This window comes from Oncorhynchus tshawytscha, linkage group LG10 (assembly GCF_018296145.1).
Source record: "Oncorhynchus tshawytscha isolate Ot180627B linkage group LG10, Otsh_v2.0, whole genome shotgun sequence".
Taxonomy (NCBI): domain Eukaryota; kingdom Metazoa; phylum Chordata; class Actinopteri; order Salmoniformes; family Salmonidae; genus Oncorhynchus; species Oncorhynchus tshawytscha.
In genome coordinates, this window is record NC_056438.1 from 18,676,950 (window position 1) to 18,691,266 (window position 14,317).

A 14,317-nucleotide genomic window follows, 5' to 3' on the forward strand; every position below is an offset into this window, starting at 1 on the left:
GTTAATTGCCCCAGGCCGTATCAACAGCACACCTATATGTTGTGCCCTAAGGCAGAAAGCTATATCAAAGGGTCCGTTGCTTGTTTCCAATTCCTGACACAGTTGAAATATGGTTTTGGTAGGCCTACGTGCCTAGAATAACATGGTTCAAATGGCAGTAGACCTATTTAGGGGACTACTTTATTATGCTCCCAGTCTATGGAATGTGTGGAAGAACATTCTCTAGTGACACGGTTCTGAGATTTTTCCGGAGTGTATGTGTTCTCCAAGGACGATACAAAGTAAATATCTCGCTACTATTTCAGTGCCTTTTTGCTTGCTACTGCCATACGCTTCAATGCACTCTGTTTCGTTTTGGTGACGTTAACCCTAACATGAATCAAATATTTATGAAACCATTTTTTTGTACTTCGGGTAGGCTCATTTTGCCTACCCCGAAGCCCCCCTGCTCGCTCCCTAGTCTTTCATTGCCCTTAACGGTAGCCTAAAATGAAACGCGCGACCGTCGGTGTGTGCCTGGCTGCCTCTCCCCTCCCCGCTATGCTCCCTTGAGTTGACTGGAGCATTCACTGAAGGCGAGTGAGGACTTGTCTGTAAAGTTTAACAGAAAAATACTCATGGCTTACTCAGTACAGAAAGAGCAGCTGGAGCATGGGAGAAGATGGTTCAAAATCATGGCTTATCAACTTTGGGGGACAAAACGTTATATGATGACAAACTCAAATGGTGTATGTGTGTTTGTGTGTGCAATTAATACTTTAAAAATAATTCAAGTGTACTACATACAATTAACTACTTTTTTTGGGGGGGGGATAGTAACATTTTAAGAAAGTTTTTTAATTTTACGATGATAAAATAAGACTACACCACAACCAACTTCAAACCCTTATCTGGCTAAATTGTATTTTGTAAATGTATCATCATTATAACCTGAAGTCCAGCTCATCATTGGCTACTGTAACATAACGTGATTAATTAACAGTGTTACAATATAACACAATTGCAACATCACACGTTGCTTGCTGCCTGTTGCAACTTGGTTTCAACTCCACAATTTATTTGGCGTATTTTGACCACCATCTAGTGGTATAAATAGTTCTTACATAAAAATCCAAAATGGCGGCGCCCTTAAGGACATTGTGCTGTACAGGTGAGGTTATTTACAAGTCAATTACTTATAATTTTCACAAGATCTAATGGTAATTTTCTGCTGTAAATATGAATATCAGTCGGCTCCCAGTTGACAATCTTTTTTTTTTTTATATTGAGCTAGACAGATCGCTAGTTACGCTAGGTTTGATAAAATGTCTAGGCAACTAGCTAACGTTAGCTAGCAAAAAAAAAACTAGAGAGCCTAAATGAACTGAATTCCTGATGGTCTGTTTTCAGCTTTGAGGCATTCCAGTCGTTGTTTTACTACGACGTGTGGGACACAGGCTGGAATCAAGTGGAGGACCGAGTAAGTTCTAAACGACACAGACAAACAACTGTCAGAACAAAATGAGACACACACACAATTGTAGCTATTACAGCTCTGTTTTGATATGCTTTGTTCTTTACAATTTCACATGGGTTTGTCCATAGAAATGGTCTGGCCCGCAGTGGAACAGAGTATGGCCCCATGACAGATCTCCCTGACTGGTCCTTTGCAGGCAAGTTCACATGTAGGACCATGCATTTTTAGGTTGTTTTCACATATTGTCCTATTTAAAATAACTGCTCTCAGTCCTCTTTAAAGTGAACTCCTAGAAAGAAAAAAAATAGAAAAAAAACATATCTTTTGTATTCACACTGCCCTTGCCTTTTGAATGAGGACTCAACTATTCCTCAACTAGTCCTCTTTGCATTCAAGTTGCTATGTTTAGAAAGGAACCACAATAATTTTGCAACATTCACTCAATGCACTCTGGGTTATTACAAAGTTAAGGACAAGCCATTCTCAGCAGAACGTGTTATCGGACAGCTAGATACTTGCAAGTCAAATGCTCCATTAAGTTGCTCTGGAGACAGCAGAGAGAGCGTACGCCTGCATCCATATTAACAAGGCCGGAATGGAGAAGGTGAAAAGCTTCAAGTTCCGTGACATACACATCCCTGACAATCTGAAATGGTCCACCCACACAAACGGTGTGATGAAAAGCCGCAACAAAACGCTTCACCATCTGGCGGGCGAATCTGGGTTTGGCAGATGCCAGGAAAACTCTACCACTGTGGCAACTAATGTTTGGTGGAGGAGGAATAATGGTCTGGTGCTGTTTTTCATGATTTGAACTAGACCCCTTAGTTACAGTGAGGGGAAATCTGAATGGTACAGCAAACAATGACTTTCTAGGCGATTGTGTGCTTTCAACTTTGTGGCAACAGTTTGGGGATGTCCCTTCCTGTTTCAGCATGACAATGACCCCTTGCACAAAGTGAGGTCCATGCAGAAATGGTTTGTCAAGATTAGTGTGGAAGAACATGACTGGCCTGCACAGAACCCTGACCTCAACCCCATTGAACACCTTTGGGATGAATTGGAACGCTGATTGCAAATCAGGCCTGATCGTCCAACATCAGTGCCCGACCTCACTAATGCTCTTGTGGCTGAAAGGAAGCAAGGCCCCGTTGCAATGTTTCAACATCTAGTGGAAAGCCTTCCCAGAAGAGTGGAGGCTGTTATAGCAGCAAAGGGGGGGACCAACTCCAAATTAATGCCCATAATTTTGGAATGAGATGTTCGACAAGCCGGTGTACATACTTTTGGGTATGTATCTCACACACTCCGGACTCCGACGTTGCTCATCCTAATATGTGTGTTTTTTTGTGTGAGATATTACTTCACTGTTGAAGCTAGGAACACCAGCATTTCACTACACCTGTAATAACATCTGCTAAATAGGTGTATGCGAACAAGAACATTTGAAACTTTTTTGGGGGGGATTGTCTGCTAAATTACTAAAATGAAACTTGGTCACTTACACAGATTTGCAGAGGTTATCGCAGGTGCGGCGAAATGTTTGGGTTTCTAGCTTCAACAGTGCAGTAACACCTAGCAATAAAACACACATAATATCAGAACGGGTAATGTCAGAGATCAGTGTGTATATATTACACACAGTACCAGTCAATCAAAAGTTTGGACACACCTACTCATGTAAGGGTTTTTCTTCATTTTTACTGTTTTCTACATTGTCAAATAATAGTGAAGACATCAAAACTATGAAATAAGACTGCGGTCCATCTCAATTGGGTTGAGGTTGGGGGATTGTGGAGGCCAGGTCATCTGATGCAGCACTCCATCACTCCTTCTTGATCAAATAGCCCTTAAACAGCCTGGAGGTGTGTTGGGTCATTGTCCTGTTGAAAAACAAATGATAGACCCACTAAGCGTAAACCAGATGGGATGGCATATCGCTGCAGAATGCTGTGGTAACCGTGTGGTTAAGTGTGCCTGGAATTCTAAATATATGACTGACGGTGTCACCAGTAAACCAGTCACCAGCTCCTTGGGATGTTTAAAGCTTGGGAAATCTTTTTGTATCCAAATCCGGCTTTAAACTTCTTCACAACAGTATCTCGGACCTGCCTGGTGTGTTCCTTGTTCTTCATGATGCTCTCTGCGCTTTTAACGGACCTCTGAGACTATCACAGTGCAGGTGCATTTATACGGAGACTTGATTACACACAGGTGGATTGTATTTATCATCATTAGTCATTTAGGTCAACATTGGATCATTCAGAGATCCTCACTTAACTTCTGGAGAGAGTTTGCTGCACTGAAAGTAAAGGGGAGCTTCAATTGGTCCTTGTGGTACACCAACATTGGAAGACGTATTAAGACAGCTGATGGACATTTTTGATGCGGATGATTTTATTCAAGTGGCAGCAGTTTGGCTTTTGGAAAAGCTCAAACATCTTTTCAACATCATTTAACAGAATCTGTACGTTTTGAAGCTTGTTCTGAATTCCAATACTAAACACTCTGAAAACCATGTAATTACTACCGTGCGAGGACATTCTATAGAGCAAGTCAAAACATACAAATGTTTGGGTGAATGAGAAGTTGAGCTTCACCAGCCTATTAGGTTTTATTTCTGGCACAAAGCTTGTTTTGCCACCAGAAAATAGTTGATTTGTTGTGCTTTTCTCTCTGTGTTGGACACTAGATATACTGTTTGTGTGCAAGCCTCTACACTGAAGGCTCTTGATTGTGTGTCATGCAGCCCTTGGTTTTGTAACCAATCGGGGATGTCTAACTACAGTGCTGTTGGGAGAACATCACTAGCAACACACAGGCTCAAACACCGCTGTTTTTATCTATCCTCTCTTCTAGCTCAAAATTAAAACTCATACAAGCTCAGATCTCATTCTTATTTTATGTTAACAGTCCCAAAAATGTTTACAGAGCATGGAAAAAGGTAATTTCAGTCCTCAGCTCCCTGGTTGTGAAATTCCCTCCCAGCCAAACTAAAACCCCAGGACCTGGTGTCCCTGGAGGAGGTCAAAGGGCAAATAGATGAACAGGTTGTTGAGACATGTAGATGTTTCTAGTTGTCACCCCATGTCACAAGTTTGCGTTGCCTTCTGTGAGGAAACATGTTTTACTTCACACACCTGCACTGTTTGCTGTTGTATTTGTGCTGTTGCCAGTGTCTGTCTGTCTGTTTTTGTCTCACATATTTTTTTGTTTTTAATCACAGCCCCTGTCCCCACAGGAGGCCTTTTGCCTCTTGCCAGGCCTTCATTGTGAATAATAATTGGTTCTTAATTGACTTACCTAGTTAAAAATGAAACTGTATATACATCTAAAGTGTGTAAAACAGTATGTAAACATTATTAAAGTGACCAGTGTTCGTCGATGACTCTATGTACATAGCAATCTCTAAGTTGCAGGGTAGAGTATAGCTTGAACAGTGACTAACGCTAGTGGGGATTGTTTAACAGTCTGATGGCCTTGAGATGGAAGCTGTTTATCAGTCTCTCGGACCCAGCTTTGATGCACCTGTACTGACCTCTCCTTCTAGATGGTAGCGGGGTGAACAGGCAGTGGCTCTGATGGCTGAGGTTACATTTTGGAAGCCAATAGATTGCATTTAGTTAAAAGATGATACCAATAATATTTACAAGTTAATATTATGTAACAGAATAAATAGCAGAATAATAACTGCAGATTAAATAATGCTTTAATTGAACATTGTACTCCCAATGTAGGTTACTGCCCCTTTAAGAGCTAGGACTGATTTTGTACCCTATGTTGTGATTTTCACCATTATGTTGTCTTCTCTCACTATTCAAACCCCACAATCAATAAACAGTTTATGAAGCTCTCTTAGCCTATAGTCACATATTGCAAACAAATAATCTGAACTAAAAACTCTACAGATATTTGGAATTTCTATGCATCCTTGACAATTGTTAATCAATATCCCAAAACAGCACTTTTTTTCCACGAGCACCATAATCTTCCTCCTTTTTGTGGCACATTTGGCTTTATTGCAGGGCAAACGGTGTTGCAGCAGTGTGGTGTGGGAATAATGACAAGCGAATTTTGGAAGCTTTGTGTTTACATTGCCCTAAAAATGGGAACCGGACCGCGGAATTCAAGCGAACCAAATTCAGACCACCTCTCAAGATCGTCTCACTTCGGGGGCTCTTCTGAGGGGTCCGAGTTTCTTTGGAGTGTTCACACTGCCCAAAAAATATGAACGAACCACACTAAGTTCCCCAAAATTGGCTGAAAGGGACCAAGTGCGAAAACAGCCTCTTGTGGAGTCTTAACATTCTGTATACTCCCCTTGTCCTAAGGGTAAAAAATGACCCGCATTTAAAATCCGTGGACCCCACTTGTTTTTATTACAACGCACCTGTCATAATTGTTTCCTTTACTAAAGTAGAGGATTATTATTGCTAAAAGTACTGCATAAGTGTAAACATTACTTTTTTCGTAAGAGATGGCACTTGTATAGCCTAAGAAACTAGTCGAAATGTGCTGAAAGTAGTTTTAATTGCATTTTGTTGAAGGGAAACTAATAGTCTTGAACTTTTTTGGCAACATAGTGATATATACTGTACAATGAGGAATTCAACTTCAAAATACTAGTCTTCTCCCATTTTTCTTTTAACCATTGCCCCCACACACAAGGTGTATAAACAATAAAATAAGATGACCAATACAAAACCAAAAACGTGAAGAACCTAAATCAATCGACTATAATTAGCACAAGTATGTATGCATGGACTTTGCAGATGTATTTCTCACATGTACAGCAGATAGTATTTGGTTTACAGTCCTTCTTTTGGGAGCAGAATTGGCATCTCCTCCTCTTGCCTGCTGCAGCCTCAGGTGGATCTGGACAAAATTCAGCCCCCTGAACAACTTTCCCAAGCGCTGCTATGCGGGGGAGGTGCTCCCTTCCTTGAATGTGTGGGGTTACAATTGCCTTTCCCAGCTGCTCCAGGAACTCCCTCCTCTTGTTCCGCTTATTAGGCATCCAAGTAGGGTTGATATTGTTCCATATTACGAAGGCATGGTATGAGGAAACATCACTGATGTTATGGAAGATGACCAGGGGTCAGCGGGCAGTCATCCTCCTGCAGCTGTAAGTTCCAATCGCCTTGTCCAGGTTGTCCAAGCCTCCTTTATTGTGGTTGTAGTCCAGGATGATGGCTCTTCCTGTCCTCACGAACAACGATCTCAGCCGTTTTGTGAAGTGTGCTTACCTCCTCTTTGGGAGGTAAGAAACTAGAGTGGTGGTGGGTGTGAAGATAAACTTTTATGAGAAGGCCTCTCTACCCCTTGTGAGGAATGCAGGGGGGGGTGGTCAGGCTTGTTCTTTCTAACTGTGTTAACCATGATGATCTTCCTCTTCAGGAGCTGCTGGCTGAGTTCATAAGAGGTGAAGAAATTGTCACACGTGACATTGTGCCCCCTCAGTCCATCTGTCACATTAAGTACAACCCGTATCCCCTGGTTCTTCCCCGGTCCTCCACTGGTCGGTTTCCCTGTGTAGACTTGCATCTTCTATGCGTAGCTGGATTGTGCGTCACAGGCCAACTATACCTTGAGGCCATACTTTGCTGGCTTGCTGGGCATATACTGCCAGAAAGGACCGTGACCTTTTGACAAAAGAGATTGTTTTCTGTGATACTGATAGTAATCACATAAATCAATGATATTACAGCAATGCATAATACAATTTAAAATGAAAATCACTTACATTACAGATATGAATACAAAAATGTACCTCTGAATGGAACCAGTTGCTCAATCTCTTGTTACTTCAGGCCCAGAGTTGTAGAGGTATGGCAGACGCCCCACCCACTTCTCCCAAACCTCTCTTATGGTCGCCAGTTTGTCTCTCACACGTCTTGCAGGTCTTGACTCACGGTTATTAAATCGTAGCATTCTTGAGAAAGTGTGAAAGACATTCAGTGGCATCGTGGCACGGAAAATCGCCCTTCCACTCTCTGCATCCCAGAGACTACATGTAGCCTCGCCTCAGGACCTGTTAACACCCGCTAAGATTATCAGCCCTAGTTAGGCACGCAGGTCAATCTCATCCATCCTTTTCCAGTTGTCTCCATATTTACAGAAACCCTCTGTCGTGTCTTTGGCTATGCCGGATTAAGTGATATGACATGCTATTCTATAAAATAATTTATCCGTAATTAATATTACCCGATTTAGCTAATCATGTAAATGTAATTAACTAGAGAGTTGGGGCACCACGAATATTTAAAGAGCTGTTATCTTCTGAATAAACTCTTAAAGACCTAATAATATTTTACATCAATAGAAGTCAATATTAATCGTCACCTTAATTCAGTCTCATCTGAAAGTTGTAAATTATTGGTTATCTTCACGAACCCTGGCTAACAAGTTGAATCAGCAATACAAAATTGGGTTTCATTATTTATTTACTAAATACCCAACTAATCACAAGAATTACATATACACAGAATGAATCATACCTTGTTTACAAATTATGTCATAAAGGGGCAGCAGGGTAGCCTAGTGGTTAGAGCGATGGACTAGTAACCGGAAGGTTGCAAGTTCAAACCCCTGAGCTTATTCATTGAAAATAAGAATTTGTTCTTAACTGACTTGCCTGGTTAAATAAAGATAATATGAAATAAAAGGAAAATGTATGGCTGTTCAGATGTGACAGCTTACACAAAAGAAAAGGGCTGGGTTTGAGTGAAAGAGCGGGAAGACTGAGGACCAAAGGAAGAAGCTGTGCTATCGTAAATACAGTATTTTATGCATTCTAAATTACCGCCCATTTGGAAAAGGAAAATTTAATAAATATTTACTCTGAGCTGCGCTTCGGTAGGTTGGTGGTAGATGGAAGGCCGTGTTGCCAAACCGAGTCCTTTGTCCTTTTGAAGAATGTCTCTGGTGGTCAATTGAATATGTTGTAGTAACGTGTGATAGACGGGATACTCTCTGTTCCTTCCTAACCCTCGTTTGCAGCTGCTGTTGCTAACTCAACGGCTAGGAGGTATCACTGCTGTAGTGAATAAGAGTTCAAAGTTCATACCATTCGCAACCAAAGCTCACGCTGATGTTGGCTGCGTTCTGTAGTTATTATCTAACCATTCTGACAACGGACCGTCGTCCTCACTTCCTCGGAACAGGAGGTTACATTTTCGTCAAGGCTTTATATAGTGGAGCGAGAAGGGTGTGTCTGAAAAGTTTTATAACCCATGTCTCTTCAAAGGGGCGGGCCACTGATTGAGCAGAGCCCTAACCTTATGAAAACCCAAATCTCTCATTTGGAAGCTAAAATTACATTTCATCTCTTCACCAATAATTTAATATTCAAACATTTCAATTGAACAACAATTCCATGTGAATCTGATAACTCTGATGTGTAGACTTTCCACTGTGGAGTTTGTCATCCTATCATTGATGAGAATGTCTCAGATGACAACCGAACTGACATCATATTCATTAAGTACCACCGCATATGTTCAATAGGTCGGATTACCAGAATATAGTTCATTTCCCCCAACCTTCTGATGTTCCCAGAATCTCTATGTTAACCAAGGGGTTTTCAAATTTCACATCAGTAGGGTAGAGAGAGGAAAAAGGGGGGAAGAGGTATTCAGGACTGTCATAAACCTACCCCCAGGCCAATGTCATGACACCTCCAAATGCGTCATCTCCAGGATGATTTTTTTTCGATGGCTGGTGTGATGAACATGTACAATGTTGAGGTGATGTCCTGTGCAACTGCATGTCTTGTGGGCCCTGGGGTCGTCCTTAAGACATTTTGTGCTGCCATCCTGCCCTGGTTGTCATATGGTGGCAAGGACCATGTTATTTTGCTGTTTGACAAAAATGTCTCTCTTTCAGCTTGGGGGAATTTCTTCATCTGAAGATGATGCATTGTGCTCTGGGTTGTATTCTTCCCCATCTTCTTCAGATTCCTCTTCTAAGTCATTGTGCTCTTGTTCCTCCTTGGACAACTGAAAAATCAGATCTATGACCTTTTGGGCACTGAAACGTGCACTCATGGCTTCAGCAACGAGATAATTTAAGGGGGTTTTCTCTGCTGTTAAACATAGTGGTGGGTCATTTTTGACCCTTAAGACAACACAAGGGTTAATGTGTCAGGAACCTAATGTATGGCTGTTCAATGGAGCTGATTGATGCTGTGTGTGTGTGTGGTTGGGAATATGATTTAGGCCTACATGATATGATTGTTTGTATTTGTTGTTTACACACAGATGGCCGGCCTGCACCCCCCCTGAAAGGACAGCTGAGGAGAAAGCAGGAGAGAGAGACGTTAGCAGTCAGTATCTTATGTTAACCTTCTATATTACCTCCATAAAGTTGAATATTTAATTTCAATACAGTTCACATATGATGTCCTTTCCACCTCCTTTTATATTTCTTCTCCTTTTCACTTCCTCATCTTCTTTTCTCATCTCTTTCTCGGTCTCCTCCAGAGACGTGTAGTGAATCTCAGCTCGGAGGTGGATAAGGGGATGGAGGTGTGGAGGGAGAAACAGGAAGAAGCCAAAAGAATGCAGGAACGCAATAAATCTCTTCTGCTTAAACCCAAAGGAAACCTTTTATTGAAGAAAAATAAGTAATCATCACATTTTCTGTTCTAGCCCACTTGAGTTATTGACAAAATGGAGATTTGTGCAGTTGGTGTATTGCATTGTCTTTCCATTTATGTTTGTACTTATTTAGCCCGTTTCAATGTTTTCTGAAATTAAACTTGAATGTTAATCCACTGCCTACTGTTAATCTACTGTCTTACTTGTTCTTGAACTTCTGTATGAAAATATATTAGGAACATGCCCTTTCTCTTATTACTGTGGCTTAGTTATTAACAATAGTTTGAGCAATATATTTATTTCCCTACTCCATGTCCTTTCCCCACTAGAATGCAGCATTTTACCAGTTTAGGTCAGTAGCAGTGCTTTGCCGCCATTTTGTCTCCAGCAGTCTCTAGTCTAGAGCAGTGGTTCCCAACCAGGGGTACTAGGACTCCTGGGGGTACTTGGCCTATCCACAAGGGGGGTACTTGAGAAGACTCATGAGGCCATAGTCTTACTGGTAAAATGCATATGAGGGAGTACTTCAGGGGTACTCCAGGTAGAGTAAACTTCAGTTGGTGGTACAGTAACTAAAGGGTTGGGAACCACTGGTCTAGAGGGAGTGCTGTGGGGGCTGGTGAAAAGAGGAAGGGGTTGTCAGACAGAAACGTGACGTTGTGCAGCTGTGTGTTTTTGTATCTTCACATCACATGTAGGCCTAAGCTGCTCCGTTTAAGTAGACACAACGTTTTAGAGTTAATGTGTTAAGCTAATGTTGATACACTGTTTTAGGGTTAATGTGATAGAAACTAATGTTAAAATATGAATATGTGGTATTAATTCAGGTAGCCTGCCTTCAGACTGCCCTCTTGCCACTTGGCGGTGTTATAAAAAGTTCCATTGTGGGTGTGAATCAGTCTCTTAATGAAGTGCAGTGTAAGGCTGCAATCAAAGTGTGCATTCCTGTGTAGCCTACTGTAGGTGACACACTTTAGACACAGGGAAAGTGTGTTATGAGACTGTGTGTGTGCCACGCTGCTGTCTGGTAAGATGATGAAGAGGCTGTTCCTGAAGACATGGCAGTTTAACCATCTCTGAAGTGATCTCACCGGCCTCTCCCGGTGTTAAGCCTCTGCTGTGTGTGTGCCACTCTGTAACACAGTTTCCCAGTTCACGTCCCACCAATGCTGCTCTTATACAATATACTAGAAGCTAGGTTAAGCTAAGTGATACGAGGTCCAGTTCTAATTTCATATTTTTTCTTGCTCTTTCTGTCACAAGCTTATGGTCATTTTGAGTACTAAAGGGGTACCGTAGACTGCCCTCATTAACCTTGAGCTTACTTTGTATATGTAGCGTCAGCTGTAATTTAGAGTGACTTTGACTAACCAACCGTCTGTGTTTACAAAGTGAGGTAAGGCACTTAAGCTCCCAGTCTCTCTCTCTCTCTCTCTCTCTCTCTCTCACACAACCTTTCTACCTCCTCCCTCATTCTCTCCCCCCCCCTCCCTATTTCTCTCCCTCTCTCTTTTTCTCTCCATCTCCCTCCCTTTCATCTCTCTTTATCTCTCCCTCGTCTATCTTTTTCTCGCTCTCCCTCTCTCTTTCTCGTTCTCTCCCTCTCTCAGGTCTTCTTGCCAATCTCAGCAGAGCACCACTGTAATTAAGGCGTTCTAGCCACTAAGTTGCAGATTTTTTATTGTTTTTTGTGTTAACTGTTTGTGGTGTCAATGGGTGAACAATAGAATTTGGAATAGAACGATTCTAAATTCTGTGGGATGAACAATGAGCATTAATAACAGAGGACATGTTCTGTAATGTGTTAGAACCATGTACACAGAGTATACCAGATATGAGGAACACCTTCCTAATATTGAGTTGCACATCCCCTTTTTGCCCTCAGAACAGCCTCAATTCGTCTCAAAACTGTTGAGCGTGAAAAACCCAGCAGCGTTGCAGTTCTTGACACAAACCGGTGCGCCTGGCACCTACTACCATACCCTGTTCAAAGGCACTTAAATATTTTGTCTTGCCCATTCACCCTCTGAACAACATACACAAACCATGTCTCAATTGTCTCAAGGCTTAAAAATCCTTCTTTAACCTGTCACCTCCCTTTCATCTACAATGATTGAAGTGGATTTAACAAGTGACATCAATAAGGGATCATAACTTTCACCTGGATTCACCTGGTCAGTCTGTTATGGAAAGAGCAGGTGTTCTTAATGTTTTATACACTCAAGTGTATTTTGTTCCCGAATACAAAGTCTCTTCAGACTGATTCTCTCACTTATTCGCTCCCTCCCAAGTGAGATTTGTAAAGCATTGGAACAATGGCTTGGCATGAACTTCACACCCGTATTCACATTGTTCTACTACACATTTAATCCAACTTAACATGTCCTTTGGAAGAACCCAGAGGTGTGTGTAAACAGCCAGGATGTGTCTTCTGGAGAGGAACAAGTAGAACTCTTTTCCTCTTGATTCCTCTATTCTCACTTCTACTTCTTACTGTATTTCTCTTCACCCCCTGTTCTTCAACTTCCCCTCCTCTCCACTCATACCTCTCCCTCCTCCCATCCTCGTGTTGTTTGGGAAATGAGAACCAGATGTTGCTTATTGTGCAGAAGTCACTGAGGGGGAGAGGAGGTGGGGTGAGGTCAGTCTGCTGTAGTGAACAGCAGCACACGGTGGTAGAGAGGAAAAGATGGATGAAGGAAAAGACGAGCAAGGAGGAGAAGAGGGTCAAGAGTTCTCATCCCCCTGATGTGGTGGGGTAGTGTTTTAGATTCAGCTAAAAAGTTACTGCGGCCCTATGCCCACAGGCTTGAGACGAAGCAGAGAGGTTTCCTGACAGATATGACTGGGCCAGGGTGAGGGAGCCTGTGCAGATTGAGAGGTGGGTTGTGGTTTGTGGAGGGCCTGATTCAGCAAGTCCTGGTGAGGGTGTCACCTCCTGACAAGTGTGTAACCTCTGTGTTATGTTGAATTACATGAAATCTCAGTCTCTCGCTGTTGTACTTGTCGGCCAACTGTCCTGTTGATAGTGCTGTGCTCGATATACTGGAGAGGTTGTGGTTTTCCACTTCTTGTTTTTCCAGATGGGATAAACAGACACTCAGACTGCAAAGGAATGTTCTTCTCCCCCTTTCTGCCATACAAACTTCTATGGCTGTGTCTTTGGGTGTGTGTGTGTATGTGTGTTCATGTGTGTTAGTCCGTACTTGTGTGTGTGTGAGAGAGATACTTTAGAGTGTGCCTCAATGTAGGTTACCCAAAGGTTGAATTGCAAGCAGCTGGCCAGCCCACTTCCTGACTGGGTTAGGAGTGCTGAGGCTGAGGTCTGAATGTTGTTGGGGCGGGGCGCCCATCTAGACTGACTAACATCGCTGCCTGCTCTATTTCTCCGGAGCACAAATCTATATGAGTGTGTGTGAGATGCTCTCCCGTCACTAAACATTCCTCCTCTCTGAGCCCTTTGTCATATGTTTACCATACATTCTCCCTCTTCTCTTATCCGTTCATCCCAGCCATCCTTTTGTGAATGTTAAATCATATCACAAACTGTATTTTACATGCTTGGTGAACAGCAGGTGTAGACGAACAGTGAAATGCTTACTTATGGGCCCTTCCCAACAATGCACAGAGAGATTTTTGTTGTTGTAATAGAGAAATAATAACACAATGCGTAGCGATAACTTGGCTATATACACGGGGTACCAGTACTGAGTCAATGATAACTTGGCTATATACACGGGGTACCAGTACTGAGTCAATGATAACTTAGTACTGGTGCCCCTTGTATATAGCTTATTATTCAGTACCGAGTCAAGTTATCATTGACTCAGTACTGGTACACTGTGTATATAGCTAAGTTATTGTTGACTCAGTACTGGTACACTGTGTATATAGCTAAGGTATCGTTGACCCAGTACTGGAACACTGTGTATATAGCTAAGTTATTGTTGACTCAGTACTGGAACACTGTGTATATAGCTAAGTTATCATTGACTCAGTACTGGTACACTGTGTATATAGCTAAGTTATTGTTGACTCAGTACTGGTACACTGTATATAGCTAAGTTATCGTTGACCCAGTACTGGAACACTGTGTATATAGCTAAGTTATCGTTGACTCAGTACTGGAACACTGTGTATATAGCTAAGTTATTGTTGACTCAGTACTGGAACACTGTGTATATAGCTAAGTTATTGTTGACTCAGTACTGGAACACTGTGTATATAGCTAAGTTATCGCTGACTCAGTACTGGTACACTGTGT

General features: G+C 42.0%; 1 protein-coding gene across 2 annotated transcripts; it reads left to right on the top strand.

Moving 5' to 3' along the window:
- The first annotated feature begins 210 nt into the window (after window positions 1–210).
- On the top strand, window positions 211–10,234 carry mrpl52 (mitochondrial ribosomal protein L52). 2 transcript variants are annotated; one of them, XM_024404060.2, is made up of 5 exons: window positions 211–281; window positions 1,390–1,459; window positions 1,585–1,652; window positions 9,715–9,779; window positions 9,937–10,234. In XM_024404060.2, exons 1-5 carry the CDS (start codon window positions 257–259, stop codon window positions 10,081–10,083), a joined length of 375 nt encoding a protein of 124 aa, XP_024259828.1. In that variant the 5' UTR covers window positions 211–256; the 3' UTR covers window positions 10,084–10,234. The 2 variants fall into 2 exon arrangements, with proteins under 2 accessions (XP_024259828.1, XP_024259827.1); XM_024404059.1 differs by lacking the exon at window positions 211–281 and adding an exon at window positions 1,042–1,150.
- The last annotated feature ends 4,083 nt before the right edge of the window (window positions 10,235–14,317 follow it).

Excerpts from the sequence above, each read along its gene's own strand:
- mrpl52 (XM_024404059.1), top strand. The coding sequence starts at position 1,117 with ATGGCGGCGCCCTTAAGGACATTGTGCTGTACAG. Across the intron at positions 1,460-1,584 it reads GGAATCAAGTGGAGGACCGA|AAATGGTCTGGCCCGCAGTG; the intron begins GTAAGTTCTAAA and ends GTTTGTCCATAG. Across the intron at positions 1,653-9,714 it reads CCCTGACTGGTCCTTTGCAG|ATGGCCGGCCTGCACCCCCC; the intron begins GCAAGTTCACAT and ends GTTTACACACAG.